The 17326-nt window shown below is 42.5% G+C and overlaps 1 protein-coding gene across 1 annotated transcript in view; it reads left to right on the top strand.

Annotated features, from left to right (window-relative positions):
- Positions 1 to 17326, top strand: part of CEMIP (cell migration inducing hyaluronidase 1) — a 48256-nt gene that overhangs the window by 6206 nt on the left and 24724 nt on the right. Inside the window, exons 6-12 of the mRNA XM_083871410.1 lie at positions 3575 to 3645; positions 4393 to 4488; positions 5110 to 5231; positions 7397 to 7538; positions 8371 to 8562; positions 16390 to 16565; positions 17077 to 17286. Of these exons, the coding sequence (XP_083727536.1) occupies positions 3575 to 3645; positions 4393 to 4488; positions 5110 to 5231; positions 7397 to 7538; positions 8371 to 8562; positions 16390 to 16565; positions 17077 to 17286 (1009 nt within the window). The remainder of the gene's footprint in view (positions 1 to 3574; positions 3646 to 4392; positions 4489 to 5109; positions 5232 to 7396; positions 7539 to 8370; positions 8563 to 16389; positions 16566 to 17076; positions 17287 to 17326) is intronic.

Genomic DNA, 17326 nt, shown 5'->3' with positions numbered 1-17326 from the left:
TCAGCTTGTCCAGTGCAGGTCTGGGGACTTGAGCAGCACAGAAATGTAGCAAACATGGATTTATGGTGTGGACTGTAAATACTCCTGTGGCCAACACAGTGTCTGTGTTGGCACACACACTGTTGAGAATACTTGCTATTTACCCAACTGTAGCCATTATAATTTTTTGTGTTGATCTGAATTTATGTAGGCTTTTTTTTATGAGGCATTAAGAGGGTGTCTGCAGAACACACACACACACACACACACACACACACGCACACGCACAAAATCTGCCTTGTAGGGAGAAGTGCTTCAATACAGCAGTTTGTGGAAAGAGACATCTGTCAGCTGGGCACACACAGATGGAGCAAGATCTGGGGTAGTTGATGAAGAGGTTGTGTCAAATGTTACAGGGGCTCCTGGATACCAGACAACACATTTCAATGAATCAACAAGGAGGGAGAAATGGTCTCCAAAACCAGACTATCTCCATCAGTGCAATTCTTGCTCTTAAATCTACACCCCATTTTAGAACCCAGTAGCCTACTAGGCTTTCTTAAAAATGCAGGAATTAGAGAAACAGAACATGATTTTTTGACATTTTATTTTTTTTCCCCAATTGCACTACGGGAAGGAATTGATGGCTTTTGCATATGTTTATAAAAGTAAATAGTATTCGATTTTTTTAGGCTGCTGTGGTGTTTTAATGCAAGCTTCTCATCATTTTGCCATCAATATTTATAATGGAAATACTGCAGAAATTCATCCAGGGAAGTGTGACTTTCAGCATTGCGATTGTTTGCAGTCAAAAGGCTAATCCTTGCCATACTGTTATCTGAAATACCACAAAATTGCATTCCATGAATTACAGAGATGTGGATAAATAATGAGGTAGTAGTAATTGGTCAACACTGGTCAAGAAATTGGTCTTCCACCAGCATACTGGTGTTTGGAAAAAATATCTGGTGCATTATTTAAAACCCCATATTTTTAGGAGTGTTCTCAGAGTTTAAGTTCATCAATTCTCAAACCCACATTGTCTGGATGGCAGCTGGGGCCAGACTTAGAAAAGGCAGTTTGATGGCAACTTTTGATGGCAGTTTGATGTGGAACACAGGCAGCTTTAGGTGTATCCAAGCTTTTTCTCTAAAGCAAGTTGAACCTCCACTTCAGTGGAACAAGGTTTAGACATAGTGGTTTATGTCTCAGATACATCTATAACTGTGAATAAGGATGCATGCACTTGACAGGTGCTTCATGAATTTTTTTTTAGTATCTTAGAAAAAAAATGTTTGGAATGAGAAAATTGCACACACGTGTACACATTTCAGCCTCCATGGCCAAGGCAGGCTCTGACTGAGGAGAGAAGATGGATTTTTCTTTCTAACACTCCTGTCACCACTCACTGCCCAGCTTTGGGGTTTGCTGGCTGGTCCTGCTGAATCCTGGCTGTCAAATCTTCTCAGCTCCTGCTGATGGCTGGGGATGGCCATGGGCATCCCTGAGAGAACAAGAGTGTAAGCCCCAGGCTTAGGAAATTTCTGCTTTGCATTTTGTGAGGTGCCACCTGAGTCAGGCTATCCAGTCATGGGTTGTGTTGGTTTCTGGGGTGCTGGCAGGGGTTATATGGGCAGATTCCTGCCCATCTCCAGTTGCTCCACATTCAACCAGACTGTAAAATTGTGCAACTCCCCCTTGCTGTAGCAGAGCTGATGTGGAATGCTGATTTATTCAGAAATGTTTCTGTGCTCCTGGAATATCTTTTAATTGCCTCTTTGCTGAGTCCAGAACATTAGGAATGAAAGGAAAGTCTTGCATTCCTCTCCTATTGTTTTCCCTCTGAAAAGTGTGTTTACACTTTCAGTGTGAGCCATTTTTTCCCCCTTTTACTAATAAATGAAGAGAAAGCCTTTTTGCACTTGATGACATAGTTGTTCTCTTTGGAATTCCTCATAAATATCTCCTGTTTGGCTCTGGACTTACTTAATTTCATACAGCCCAAACAGATTTCATGTGTCCTTATGTGTCAAGGTTGAACGACTTTAAAACTATTTTTAGTGGTAAAATAACAGGGAGAAACAAGTATTTTAACACATGAAATGGGGCCAGACCTTGAGTTGCAGAAGTGAATAGCTCTTTATTCTTTGATTTATTTTTGAGATTATTTTTGAGGCATCATAATGTTTTTGTCATTTGTTTCGAATTTGGTTTACCAAAACAATAATTATAATAACAGAACCAAAAAAATCTATCTTGACTGCTGAGTGATAAAGTGTCCTTCCTGCTCCCATCCCCCTTCTCTCCCTGGATGGAGATCACAGCCTGTCAGTGCCTTCGGCAGTTGGCACGCAGGCAGATTTTCCAGCAGGAGCATCTGGCTGGCTGGCAGGATCCCCAGGCAGTGGTGTTGGCAGCTTCCACTGGGCCTGGCCAGTGCTGGGGCTGAGGACATGCTGCTGGGACACTGTATGAGCAGCCATGTCCACTGAGGCCATGGCACAGCATGGGCTGCAGCAGTGCTCACCCTGAGCCTGCTCCTGCTGCCTCCAGAGCAGCAAATCCCAGGAAATCCCGGCTCGTGGCTCCTGTGATTTGGGTGGGTTTTAGTGGCTCTCTGCCAATGGCTGTATGTGTTTTATTCTGGAGGCCCAGAATAAAGGTGACCTGCAAGACTCTTGATGCAATTGAAATTACCAGATATTTGTAACTACAGAGACATGATCTAATCTATGGGAGTTTATGGTAAAATCAGGAAAATCTCCCTACCACCCTGAAAGCATATTTTGTATCCTCTTAGTCATTAAGAGCAGATATGCCTGAACCACTTCTACTTTTAAGATAACCTTCCCCCCTGACCCCTACTGATTGGGTTCACCCTCAAGGTTGGGAGGCACTTTAGTCCCTGTCTCCATTGCTTTCTCATCCATGTGGTCATTCTCCAGGGTGGCTGACAGTTATTGAACCTACTTGATCAATACTCATCAGATGGTAATGAACTGAATTCTGACATAGCATCAGATCTGAATGGACAATTCAGAGCCATAAACCTTTATCATTGTTCAATGTTCAAAGAAGGAAACCAGATATTCAGAGACTATTTAAGCATTTTTTATTGTCCTTTGCCAGCCAGTCTGTCTATTAGAAATTCTCATGGGTCATTCCAAAGACAATTGTCATATACGAGGTTTCAGCATGAGCTAAATTTCTTTAAGCAGAAGTGGTTTCTTTTCATGTCCTTCAGTGTATACACACATACACACACACAAGATTTATTTGCAGGCTCCCCAAGGAGTTGCCAGTGTCTCTTGGATCTGTCATACACAAGTTTCTTAAAACACTCATTTAAATAATGAACACACTTGTTACAGGCATGTTTTAAGTGGGGATTTGCCTTCAAAATTCTTTTTCTTCTGATATATTTACTGGAGAAATATAGAGTGTTAAGATAATTTTAATTTTAACTAAGCTGTCTGTGACACTAATCACACTGTTTTGATTGTGGTGCCTCTGAGAAATCTAAGAACATTGGGCTATAAGAAATATGCATCTCATACTTGATATAACTTGATCATGTCTCATTTTCTTTTTCCAGGCATCCATGGAGTTTTATTACCATTAAAGGAAATCCCTCCTCTTCTGTTGAAGACCACATTGAATATCAAGGTATTTAATGCATAAAATGCTGTCTTGATGTGATTTCTGGTAGTTATTGAAGTTATGGCTGAGATTAATTTGGTCAATGGTGTTTTTACTTCCCACTGCATTACATTGAAGCTATGAGCAATTGATGGTTTGACAGATTTAATTGAATGCTCTCTCTATATATTTCTTCTTCCCACTAATGTCTCTGAAGCAGCTGAGTGAGGGATAGCTTAGGTTATCCAAACCTTCAGATAAAAGGGGGGATCCTTCACCAGTGTAAATCCATGTAACTTCATTGAACCCAGACATTGCCTCTCTTAAGACACAAATCAGTGGAACAGACCCAGTTCACACCAGCTGAAAATTTAATCAGTGTATCCTGAATCAGTAGCCTCAAATCCTCCTGTGAAACATTTTTCTTGCAAGCTGAACATTGTTGAGTCTCTGTCTTCTCATGACATGAACAAGGCTTGCTACAGCATTAAATAAAAATAGCAATGTATGACAAATGATTGTGGGCCTTACCCCCTCTTGATTTTTGAATATTTTTCTTCCTCACTATCCATGCAGTTACAAAAATGTCTGATGCCTCATTGCAAGATTAGTAATTTTTTTCCGGAAGTTGTGCAGGGCTAATTTTGAATAATGTAGTCAAAATATGCAAATACACAGATCATTACATTTTCACTTCTTACTCTTATCAATTGCATTCAATGATTTTACCAATTGATTTCAATGATTTTACCAATGTTTGGGGTTTTTTAACAGGTCACAGAGGGTCAGCTGTGGCCAAAGTGTCCAAACTATTCAAAGCTGAGAATGGAGAACATTTTAATGTCTCTTCGACAAGCGAGTGGGTTCAAGGTAAGGGGTCTGTGGGCTGTTTCACTTCGTGGCAGAGAGCTGACAAATAGGGTGAAGCATCCTTTTTACTGCAATTCTTTTCCATTTGAGAAGACTGGACTTGCTAGCTGCTATTTATGTCATCACTAACCCAATTAATGAACACTCACAGATTCTTTCTCCAGCTGTCTCTAGGACCCTCTGAATAACTGGGATCCTTTTTCCTTTTCTGCACTGGGTATGAAATTCCATCTCTGGTGGTCTGAGAGATCACACACAACCTCTGACTTCTTTTCACTGCACAGTCATCATGCCCATGTTTCAAACACACAGTAACTGGTGCAACTTGATCTGAAGATCAGAGAAGGCAGCTAAGGCAGACACAGATCCAAAATCTGCATCTATTAATAATGCTTACAGTGCACATGCCAATTATGAAGCTTTAATAACACTGTTCTCCCTTGGCTGGTTGCACTTCATAGCAGCAATAAAAGTGGCTGACAGGCTGGCAGGAAGAGGAATCAGATCATCAGTGAAGAAACTTATGAATGATATCAGAGATCATATTATGCTTCGTGCATTTTTGCTGCACTCATCAAGCTTGACTTTCAAATGACTATACTTGTTTGTACTTGTCTCTAGATGTGGAATGGACAGAGTGGTTTGAGAGGCCTGACAAAGCGAGATCTAAGGACATGGAGAAACTGTCTGACTTCAAAGCTGCTCATCCTGACAAAATCTGCAGGCAGCCCATTGACATCCAGGTAGGCAGGCTTCCCACTCACTTCAGAGGGGCAAGTCTTCTTTGGACTGACGCTGAACCCCTAAAATAATTGTGCTTGTCAGTAATTTTAGTTTCTAAATAAAATATACCAATTATTTTACCACTCTAATACATGACCAACAAGGTCTTGTGTGCAGTCTTGTCTTATTCTGAGACAAATTTGATAGAATTGAGCTCCTTTCAGTAAATTCTGGCTCCTGGCATGAAAAGATGTACAGATGGGGACATGGACAGCACAGATGCTATCATGAAATATGTGGTTCCCTGCTGGAATATTAAAAGGAGCAACCACATGAAAATTTTAAAGGTTTTAAATGGTCTTGGAATGGACCCTACCTAAAAAATTAAATCACAAAATGTAATAAGATAGTGCAACTACCAGCTCTAGCAGGTTGTCAAAAATCAATCATTTCTTGGAATCAATTGTTTTATCTCTGTGGAAAGAAATTTGAATTCTGTTTGGAGCTAGGCATTATAATTATGCCATCAGGCCAGCATGCCTAGGAGCACTCAGATACCTTTTCTGACACTGCAAAAAGCCTCCTTAAAGACAAAAAAAAAACCCCAAAAAAAACCCAGCAAGAAACAAGGGTAATTTTAAATATATGTTCACTATATACTTTTTATGTCTTCCTGGTAAAAATACTATAGCAGAAGCATTGCCTAGGAAAAGCCAATAAAATCCTTCACATCTGTGTGAGGCTGAGCCTAAGGTTCCTGCATGCTCTGAGCCAGTGGAGTTGTTCTTATCCACAAGAATGTGGCTATTGAAGTAAAGGGGAATGCTGACTGTATGAGTGAAAGTTTCCAGAGCTAGATATTATAAAGAATCTCTCTTGAACAGAAAGGAAAAAACTGCCCTATAATTTTCTGCCAGGTCTTACCAAATCCACATTCATTTCTGCTTCCATATACGTGTATGAGAAGTGACAACTCAGTTCAAAACAGGGGTCAGATATTTCTTATGATGCATCCTCTTCTAGAATGCATGTTAAAACAAAAAGAAGAAAGACATTCTTCTGCTCCAGAAACAAACCTTTTTTTTCCTCTTCTCTGAAATAAGTTACTTTTCTTTTTCTTTTCCTCATGTATTTTAAAAGCAAGACATTTTTTGGTTTATCCTGCAGATCTTAGGGCAAATCCTCAGGTAGTGTAATCTGGTGCTGTTCATTGCTTTTATAAAGCTGCACTGATTTATGGCAGCTGGCCTGCCCCAGCTCTGGAACATGGGAGAAAATTGAAGATATGATGATAATAACAGAAGCACAGCACAGCCAGAGGCACATTCCTCCAGCTGACGGTGCTAATCCCACACACGGCAGCATTAATAAGGAAAGCCTGCATGAGTGAGAGAATCAGGATCAGACCCTTCATTGAAAAATGGCTTTTCTCCTGGTGCCTTGCCAAACTGCACCTGGTATTTGGCTTGTCCGATGCAATGCACCACATTTTTGTGAAAGGGTCAAGAGAAATGCAAGCTCTAGAGACAGAATGTGGAATCTGACATGACCCTGAGAGGCTGCCCCAGCAGGAACACCAGAGAGGCTGTGTATGTCACTGCTTCTTGGCATGATACAGCCTTTTATCTCAAGGCAGCTCTACAAGCTGGTACTTGCCTGTGAGAAAGGGCCACTTCTCCTTGTTTCTTTTGGAACAGGCAGCAGTATTGCAGCACCCTCGGGGGTTTTTTTGAGAATCTGATCCATGCAGTGGAGAAACTGAACCCCTACCCCCTTTCTCCTGCAAGGTTCAGACAGAGCCTAGCCACAAGCAATGGAATGAGTGAAGTGCAGAGGCTTGAAGCCATGAGTTCATCTGTGTGCAAGCATCCGTGTTCAATGTTTCCATCTGCCCTCAAAACCAATGGCAAGAGAAAATCTAGGGCACTGAGGCAGCTGTCTGTGAAGCTCACAGACTCCTCCCAAAACAGCCCATGGTCTCAGTGTAGACACAGGAGAAAGGCTTGCACCTAAGCAGTAGCTGTGTGTGAGCAGCAGCTGGGAATGCTGGCTGGAGTCACAGGGGTTTGTTGGGCAATGCTTGTGCCATCACCCAAAATAAAGGCCTCTTCTGATGGCTCAGGTGCTTTGATGAAATCCCTTCACCTCACAGCAAAGCTGAGCTGTATTTCCATCCTCGTTGCAGGCAATGACCCTTGATGGAGCAGATTTAACCACGGAGGTGTTCTACAAGAGCGGCCACGATTATCAATTCCTGTGCCACGGCAAGGGCCAGACAGGCCAGGGCTGCCACAACTACAGAGTGAGGTTCCTCTGTGGCAAATCTGGTATGTGCCCCACCACTGAAACCCAGAACAGAGAACAGCAGAAATCCTGTCTTCCCATGACTAGCTCCTTCAGGGTGTCTGAACAACTTCTGTAATTTTTCCAAGCTAAATCTTTGGCTGGGCTATAGACACAACCCCAGATATAACAGCACAAGATTTATCTCAGGAATAATTTCTGAGCACTAACAGAAGCAGCAGGGTGGTTTTTCAAATACCCAGCAAAGCTGTGGGAAATATTTGGCAAGTTCTTTCCTGTAAATTCTTTTACAAAAACATTTTGGGATGACGTAGGATTAGTCAATAAGAGTGTGTGAAGACAACAGGATTTGAAACTTATACTTCATTTTGTAGTTAATAATTCCAACACGGCTGTCCTTAACCTGATCACTAGACAGGTCATTAGGATTTTTGGTGCTGGCACCAAGAGAAGGGTGGCAGACTGTTGTTTTGCTGGAAAAAAACATCATTAAGTTAAAGACCACTTGGCTGCTGTAAACAACAGCGCCCAGCGCCCACAAGAGCTGCTGCTAAGTGGGTGTGGTGAGAATGAGCCACTAAGAGGTACATTTAAATTTATCCTGGGGTTAGTGGAAAATCCACCTGCCTGCAACTAAGGAAAAATACTTTTCCTGTTTTCTTGCTTGCCAAGCCAAAGCCAGTAAAAAAAAAAAAAACATGTTTGGAGGAGTTAATTTTTTTTCCTTTTTATCATGAGAAAATCATAATTTTTGGTGGCACTCCAAGGAGGGGTGTGAGGGGAAGAAAAAAGAAGGAGCAAGCTTTTTCTGATAAGATTGACTGAATTCTCCACCATTGCATTTTGGGTTTTCAGTGAAACCAAAGCTCACAGTAACCATTGACACCAACGTGAACAGCACGATCCTGAACCTGGTGGATGATGTGAGCTCATGGAAACCTGGGGACAGGCTGGTGGTGGCCAGCACTGACTACTCCATGTACCAGGCAGAAGAGTTCCAAGTGCTGCCCTGCAGGACCTGCAGACCCACCCAGGTCAAGGTGGCAGGTGAGGTGCTTCATCTTATCCCTCTGGTGTTGCAGTTCACAAATTCTGTCATTTGCACTGGGGTGACTCCAAAAAGAATTGAGAAATGTTGAAAGACACCTGAATCTGATGGCTCATTGTTAGATGCTTTTGGGATACATAACTTTCTTGCTTGAAAACCATCTAACTTGATTTTGGTTCCTTTCTGCCTTTTCCTTGCACAGCTGACTCAATTTTTGTCCCCAGTCACGCTATTGAGTGGGTGAATTTACTTAAGAGGAACAGATACATGTTATGTATTTGAGAATTTCAATAACTGTATTTGAAATACCACTTTCTAGAAAGCAGATGAGCACAGCTGATGTGAAGAGTGAGCTAGGGCAGGAACAGACTCTGAGAAACTGTAAGGCTGTGAAGTAATTTCCAGCTGGCTGCTTTCCTAAGTTTCATTTAACAAGAGCTGTAATCTTACATTTTAGAACTGCTGTTTTGTACTACTAAAGCTACTGTTTCCCGGTTACTGTGTCTCCAGAGAGTATTGCCTCCAGAGGTGATGCATTAACCAAACATTTCTGGAGGCCATTGACTTATCCTGAGCCTCTGCACTGGGAGATGGAATGGCAGGGTGAGCCTGAGAAGGAGTGGGAGCCTTTTTAGAGCCCCAGCATTTTCCTCTTGCAGGTGACCAGCTCAAATGCAAAACAAATTGCTTTTGATTAATGGATTTTGTAGTCCAATGATTGTAGAATGGCCTCTGGACACTGAATCCAATTAAGAAACTATAACCATGATGAGGCACAGACTATTACCAGCAAGAGCACAAAACTGAAATCCAGAGTGGGAGATTTAATCTTCACTTGAGTCTGTGAAGTTGTCTTTCCCTTCTAGAACCTTGTTTTGGCACATTGATAAGCAGAGCATGGAAATAGCACATGAACGTGAATAGATGAGGATTTTTTTCTTCTATAATTTACAAAAGCAATCATTATTTTACAGTATAAAAGTCTGTAGTAAATGAGGCTGTCCTTCAGAGGCAGCATCTGCCTGGTGGTAAATCATGCCTGTGACTTTATCTTTTCTTGCACAGTGGCTGTTGCTCTAGGCAGTGTTGTCTGCATTTACAGTAAGACCTTTCTGAGAAACCATGAGGGCACTTGGAACACCCAATGCACCAGGGAGTTCACTCAGTTCTCTGAAATGACCCACTTCAGCATTATCTCTGATGCAAGTCCTTCTGGAAGGTACCAATATCCTTCCTTTGGCAGCTGCATCCCCACAGAGCTTTGGCCATTCATTGTTGGAGATGTGCATTAGGCCAAGAAAAATGTTATTCAAAGTCTGAATGTATCATAGTCTTATGACTTCAAATGTCTAGTGCTTTCAAAGAAGACATATTTCCAAGCTGAATATTTTTTCTTGAGAAACTTTTGAGCTGTTGGACTCAGACTGGTATGATACAAGTCACATCATGAAGATGGTCTTGGAAGATCGCCAGGAAAAATAAAGATGGTGTAGGAGTCTTGGACTTCCTATAATCTAATGAATCTATGGAATTCATGTAGTTACATTCATCTTCTGCAGCAGTGACAGCAAGGTTAGTTTAAGGAAACAAATAATGGGTTAAAGACAACAAAAAAGTTCATGTGAATTTCAAGTAAAGAAGCAGTGGAAACACTTGTTAAAGCAATTGTGCTCCTCATCTCCAATTGCTCTTTAGGAGAATTAGGACATTCCTTTTATTACCACAAATGACATGAACACCAGGGCCAAAGTCTCTCCTTTCTTATATCCAGGCAACTCCACTGACGTCAATGGGATTTCACTGATTATATAAATTGAGGCAGAATTTAGTCCAGTTATAAAAATCACTTCCAACTTTCTTGTAACAAAAACACATTCACACTAGAAAACAAAATAAAATCTACCTGAATCTAAGTTCAGTCTAGATGAATTAAAATCTGGTAAGGCTGAGATGTCCCCTGTCCTGAGGAGGCAGGAGGTCCCTGAGCTGCTCTGCGCTTGACCATGGTGTAACTTCATCCACTGCCCTGTGCCATGACATGTAATTAACCAGAATAAGAATCACTAATGGCCCCTGGTCCCAGCACAGGTGAGCAGCCCTGGCACAGCCTGGCTTTGTGTGCCTGGGCCAGGCTTGTAACTGAGTGTAGGACATTCATCATAAATGTCTGCCTGCCTTTGGCATGGAGGAAGCAAGATTGCTTTGCTCCTTCTGAGAAAAGCCTTCCACACAGACATTTATATACAGGGTCTCAGAGGGATGTCATTTGTAATAAGTGTAAAGGCTTAATTTTCCTAAGAGGTTTAGTTTAGCAGCTGAGAACTCCAAAAGTTTGCCCTTTGAAAGACAAATGATAAAACCATTCCTACCCGTGATGATTTATTTCCCTTTTAATCTTTATTTTTTTCCTTTCTATTTATTTTTAAAATGAAACCTAAATGTCAGATCTGAACTATTTAAGAGTCTCTTTGTTATAAAAAAGGGAGAAAACCTCTGCTTTGAGGACAGCCAGTTTGGTGTGGCAGCCACTTGGCATACCAAGGTTTAATATAATTTATGCTCTCATAGTTTAATAGTATTTTAATAGACATGGTTTAGCATATTGTGCCAAATAAGTCAAACTCATTAGTTAGCTCATGTCCTATTTATATTTGATACTTCCTGCTGAAACTCATACTTTCTTTACTGGCTAGAAATGGATTGATTAGAGCTTTTCAAAAGAACTTAAGGGAGTTAATACTCAATTGCCATGAGGTTCTAGGAGGATTTAGTTATTTAACTGTGGACATCTGCAAATCTCAGTGTAGAAAGTGAGGGAAGGCACACAGGCTCTGATCTTTTGCACTCTTTTACTGGAATAACTGCCCTAATGTAAAAACTGTGGCTCCCATGGGTAAGTGTGGTTTGCATCAGGACCCAGATCTGCAGGTCCTGCTCCCAGTCAAATGGTCACTCACTTAAATGGAACTTTTTCCTCCACTTGCTTTCTTTGTTTAACTCTTTCTTTTTTTTTTTTTTTTTCCTTGCTTGCTTGTCATTTTTGTGCCTAGATTATTTTCACTGTGGGAACAGATTAAAATTGTTTGATCTTCCAACTTCACATGGTTTGGGGAGGGACAACAGTGCAGGGAAAAGGGAGGGAGGAGGAAGGGAGGAAGGAAGGAAGGGTTGTGTTGTTATGATAGAACTGGATAGTAGGAAAGATCAAGTATTTTGTCTACTTTCCCTGGGAAACAAGTCTTATCTTCATCTTGGTTGCTCTGTGTGAAGTTTCTACTAATGCTGATAAGTTTCACCATGCAACAGAAACGATGAAATGTTCTTTTGTGCTCCTATATGCTCTTGATAAAGGATGAAAAAAACTATTCGTGCCTGGCATAATTACTCCAATTATCTCACATACTGATGAATCTATGAATTCAAGCACACATCCCTTAAATCCTGCTTATTGGGTTGCAAATATTAGAGAGATAAGAAGTTTACTGTGATCTTGTTCATGCAGAGAACTTTGAATTAAAGTATAAACACGTAGTTGTCTCACAAATCCACAGCCTGTGTCAGCTTTCATCTGGTTTTGTAAGGATGGGAGAGTTTACCCCACTATCAAAATTCAGATATTTTTAGAGATTTAGGGTGTTCTGTTTAGAAGTTGGCATCATTTTGGCTGCAACACGCCAAAAGCTTTTTTTTTTAAGGTGATTCTACTGCTTGAGGGCAGAGCAGGAAACCTTGTGAAACAGCCCTTTCTAACAGTCTTTCAGAGCTCCTTCTACCTTTGGGCATTGCCTGGGAGCTGAGCTGACAGAATCCCATTCAGGTTTACATAGAAGTTCATAAGGATGGAGTTTGTGCCTGATTGCTGTGTTTCTATTTGCTGAAAAGTTAATTTTCCATGTTAAAGTTATGAATTGGAGGAATATTTGTTGATTGGGACACCAGGTTGTGCTGTGTGACTCAAGGAGCCAGCAAGCTCACCCAAACCATGCTGCGTTACAGGCCTGTGCCTTAGGGATGAAACAACAAACCCCATCAAGATAATTCAGAATAATGAGGATTTGAAAGATGCCAGTGTGAGCATTTGTTATTAAATATAAGCAATAGGGGCATTACCACCAGTGATGACAAGTGCTTGGCAAAAATGATAAATCTGTCAGATCTGGGCTGGCATCTGCAGTGAGTCGAACTGACTTTAAAGATGCCATGAAGGATTTACTGTCACTGGATCATGCGAGTTGAACAGACAAATTATGTTTAACATTTCCCTTAAAAACTTGATTAGGAAACATCAAAAGACCATGAGACACTAGGTCTTATCCCTAGAGATCCCAAAGGAGAAGAAAAGACTCTTTAAAGAAAAAAAAATCTCCTCCAGGAGAATTTCAGCTTTACTTTATCTTCACCAAATCCAGACCTTTGAGTGCTGGTTTCACTTCTTAAAGGGAGATTTACCAGTTTGGGCCACTTAGAGCCAAGGGATTTGGGAATGTATGAGTATATCTGGGAGGGTTTTCTGGGAGCTCTAACTCACCAGATCTGAGCACCCTTCCACATTTGCAGCAGTTGAAATAGTTTTATAATCCCACCCTTCCCAGGTTTGATAAGGCACAAGACCCAGGTTTTATGGCTGGGTTTATATGTGGCAGGTTTTCCTTTGCACAGTTTGGAGAAACTCTGCTTTGAATAGCTTTATTGACATAAGCATGCCCTTGATCAGTGGATCATCTATGTTTATTTTAATGTATATTTTGTTTTAGTAATTACCTTGTCCTTACCAATAACTCACTTCAGCAGTCACTGTCTTGAGTAATAAGCACAGAAATGTGCTCATATTTTGCTAAATCAAGTCTTGTACCAGGCAAAAACCACATATTAAGGAAGTTTTCCTTGTAAATCTGCATTGTGCTAACTGGAGGAACTGCTATGACACAACCAGCAGCAAAGCCAGGGAGTTTTTCCTGATCCATCACCCGGGTCTGCTGTGAGGAGACGTGATGTGTGTCATTGCAAGGCTGTGTTTGGTTTAGATTACAATATGGCACAAGCCTGGCAGGGCAGTCTCTATCCATGAGGGATGCAGCAAACCCTAACCCAAAGGAGGAGAAGGTGAATCAGAGGCCTCAGGGCTTGTTAGTGGTTGGGAAATCACAGCACTGGCTTTGCTGCTGAAGCAGCAGCACATTCCTCCCACTTCCAAAGCACAGGGTTGCCTTTTTAGTATCAAACCACTTCAGTGGCCCTTTGCAAACCCCTTGCCCAGGGTCAGTGCCCAGGGTCTCAGATGTCCTGGCTGGTCCCTGGGAAGGCTCCATGCGCCAGCTGTGAGCAGCAACCAAACTTTAAACTTATAGCTCTGCAGAGTGAGACGCTGCCAAGCTCGTGTGAACTCCCTGAACTCACCACAGAACAGACTCTTTTGTGGGTTTTTTCCCTGCCCACCACCAAACATGCCCCAGGCAGCTCCCTGGCAGTGCCACGTGTCTGTAAATGCCCCTCACAATTCTCCTGGTCCCATGGGAAGTGTTCGATGTTGTAGTGCTGGTTCCCAGCAGTCATTTACAGCCTGTGAGGGCTCCCATGCCAGGCTCTGGCTCCCACAAGCTCCTTTCAGCCCGTTTGCTGCAAGGAGCTTGAATTTCTGTCTGCCTTGAGAAGTGGTTTGTTTTTCAAAACCCTATTAAAGGAGCTATTATTCAAAATCCGCTTTTACTTTGGAAGGCGATTGCTTTCCGTCTCTCCTTTTATCTGGAAACATGTCAAATCAGCAAAAGCACAGAGTGAAAAACATGCACCCAAGAAGTTATATTTAGAAACTGGTTAGTTCGTATTTAACATTCCTGTCAGTGCTTACCCTGTTTTGCATGTCTGGACTGGTGTTAAATTAAATTAAATACATGCAAGCATGACATTTATTATTCTAGAGCTCAGCGCAGGAATAACAAAACTGCCTATCTAATTTCACTGCCACAAATCCTGGAGATGTGGCTTCAAATAGTATGTTCTTACGATTATCTAAAATCCTTCCCGCATTTCAATAAATCAAGGAGAGGTCAGCTCCGGGGAAAACTGAAAAATAACAGCTTAAAAATGGTTCCCCAAGAAGAGACTGTGCTCCTTCACAGACTCACTCAAGGCTCCAGCATGGAGTATCCTCATGTGGAGGGTACTCACTGCAGTGGCTTTTTCTATGTATATGAATAAAGGGAACAAAGCTGCTGTTTTTGGGATGAGTTGAGTCTAGTTTTGGCCACACACCTGATGAGGTTCACTGGCTGCGGGGCAACAACACGGGCATGGATCAGTCCAGGACTCTGTAGGGTGACAATTGGAAAGTGGGTGAGGTGCAAATCCAGGGCTCCTCGCAACCCTTCATTTCTGAGGTGAGCCATCACCACTCCTCTAGTTAACAGAGAGTGTTTTTCACAAGATCAGCTGGTTTTGAAGGCAGAGGTGCCAAGGCAGAAGGCACATGTTGTGGCGTGACCCCTGTTCCCACAACGCAGCTGTCCCAGAGCAGGGCGGAGCACTCACCCTCCCCAAATCCCAGTATTGCCATCAAACGACACTGCTTCCAGCTTCAGGACAAGAGGGAGTGAATGGTGTTTGCTTGGTTTTTTTTTATACACTCAAAGCATCATGTTTTGGTTTAAAATAATATTGTTTCAGTGTTCAAAGTCCTCCCCTCGACTTGGCAATTCTGCTTAAGCATAAAGTACTTTGCAGCAATAGCCGGTGTTCAGGCTTGCCATTTGTTTCTAATTAAGGATTTGAATGATTCCATGGAAATTAAATACATGCAAGTGTAGCATTCCTTACAGTTCAGTGTTTACTTAAAGAGCTTATTACTTATTTTTACTGGAATAATACAGAATGGAGTCAGTAAGATGAACCTTTTCCCAACTGATTTTTTCTCTGCAAAAACCTTCGGAAGGAAGGAGGTAGTAGGAATATGTTTGAATGAAATTACAACAAAGAGATGCTTTGCTTTCTAGACATCCCCACTGCTTGGACTTCTCCCCTTTCTGGTCAGGCCAGGGAAAGTTTTCTGTGCTTTTAACCCCTCCATGGAGGAGGGTGTGTGTAGAAGATGTTATGAGCAACTTGGCTTGGCAAAGGCAGGTGTGGCATGGGGTAGATGGAAGAGCCCATTGTCTCCAACTACATCAGGGCAGGAAGAAGCCTTGAGAGCAAGTTGGAGAAATGAAGGTAGATCTAAAATGGAGAGGTTTGGGATGGCAGGGAGTTGGAGGTTTTACAGCCCACAGACTTGGTGAGGGGCTGTGATTGTCCCAAGACACAATACCTACTTCTGCCCACTCTGCTCCTTGCTTGCATCAACAGCCACGGTGCTAGCGGGATCTGACTGATGCTTGCCTGAGAGTAGTGCTGTGGGGTCTGAGCAGCTCCCTGTGTCTTACTATGGGAAATGCTGTGCTAACTTGGGTGACCTTTGGTAACCTTTAGACTTTTCTGTAGCTGCATCATCAGGGTTTTTCTGCATTGGATGTTCATACACAGCCGGTTGTAATCCAAACTATGCAGCTCCTTTTCAAGGAAGGAAATGTGTTTTGTCCAGACAGACTGTTAGTTTAACTCCCTGGAAAAATGAAGCAACCAAACACCAAAAATCCCACTTCCTCCATTGCAAATATCTCACCAAGACCTTGTGTATCACCTGTGCTCCAGCCTCCCCTCCTTTGAGGTGCCAGCCAACAGTTTGTGCTGATTTGGTTGCTCCTTTCATTAGCACACCAGACTCACCACAGGAAGCCCTGGGGAAGCCAGCAGCACTGGCAGAGTAATCCTGACACTGGATCTGGTTCCTTTAGGGAAAGCCACATACCTGCACATGGGCGAGGTGGTCGATGGTGTGGACATGCGGGCGGAGGTGGGGCTGCTGAGCCGCAACGTGGTGGTGATGGGAGAGATGGAGCAGCAGTGCTACGAGTACAGCAGCAAGCTCTGCTCCTTCTTTGATTTCGACACCTTTGGGGGACACATCAAGGTAAGGTGGGGGCCCTTTGCTTGTCCCTTCCTCCTTCCAGCTACACCTTCACATACCAAGGAAGCCAAGATGCAGGAAGGGAAAAATTCCTCACCAGCCATTGAGCAAACAACCTCTCCCCACAGTACAGCAGATCTACCATCTGGCTGCTGGCTGTCTTTTGGCTTTGAAGTGCATGTCAGGCCCCTGCAGACATTGCTCAACCAGTGAGGCTGGTGATCAACACACCTGAGATAAAGTCTCCACATCCCGATCCCAGTTTTCCCTAGATTCTTGTGGTGCTCAGCCCAGGAAGTTTGATTTGAACCCAGCTGGCTGAATTCCATGGAAAATGATAAATATAAATTGCTTTCCTTCTACAATTAATGTGGCAGCAGTGGGGAAAGCTCTGGTCTCCTTGGCCACCATACACAGATACAGATACAGTGCAACCCTTGCTATTCCCTCTGTTCCCTCTCTTTGCCCTCAAAAGACTTTTGTGTTTCTTGACTGCTGTTCTTGTGTTCTCCAGATTGGTCTTGGTTTTAAGGCTACCCACATTGAAGGTCTGGAACTGAAATACATGGGCCAGCAGACAATGGGGCATTACCCAATTCATTTCCATATGGCTGGAGATGTGGATGAGAAGGGAGGCTACAACCCTCCAACGTACGTGAAGGACACCTCCATCCACAACACCTTCTCCCGCTGTGTCACAGTCCATGGATCCAATGGTTTACTGGTAAGAAGTTCCAGTATCTGCCTTAGAGATAAAGACAGCA

The sequence above is a fragment of the Zosterops lateralis genome, assembly GCF_965231275.1.
Source record: "Zosterops lateralis genome assembly, chromosome: 13".
NCBI classification, from domain to species: domain Eukaryota; kingdom Metazoa; phylum Chordata; class Aves; order Passeriformes; family Zosteropidae; genus Zosterops; species Zosterops lateralis.
The sequence above is the reverse complement of the archived record's forward strand: the minus strand, read 5'-3'. Positions and strand labels throughout refer to the sequence as shown.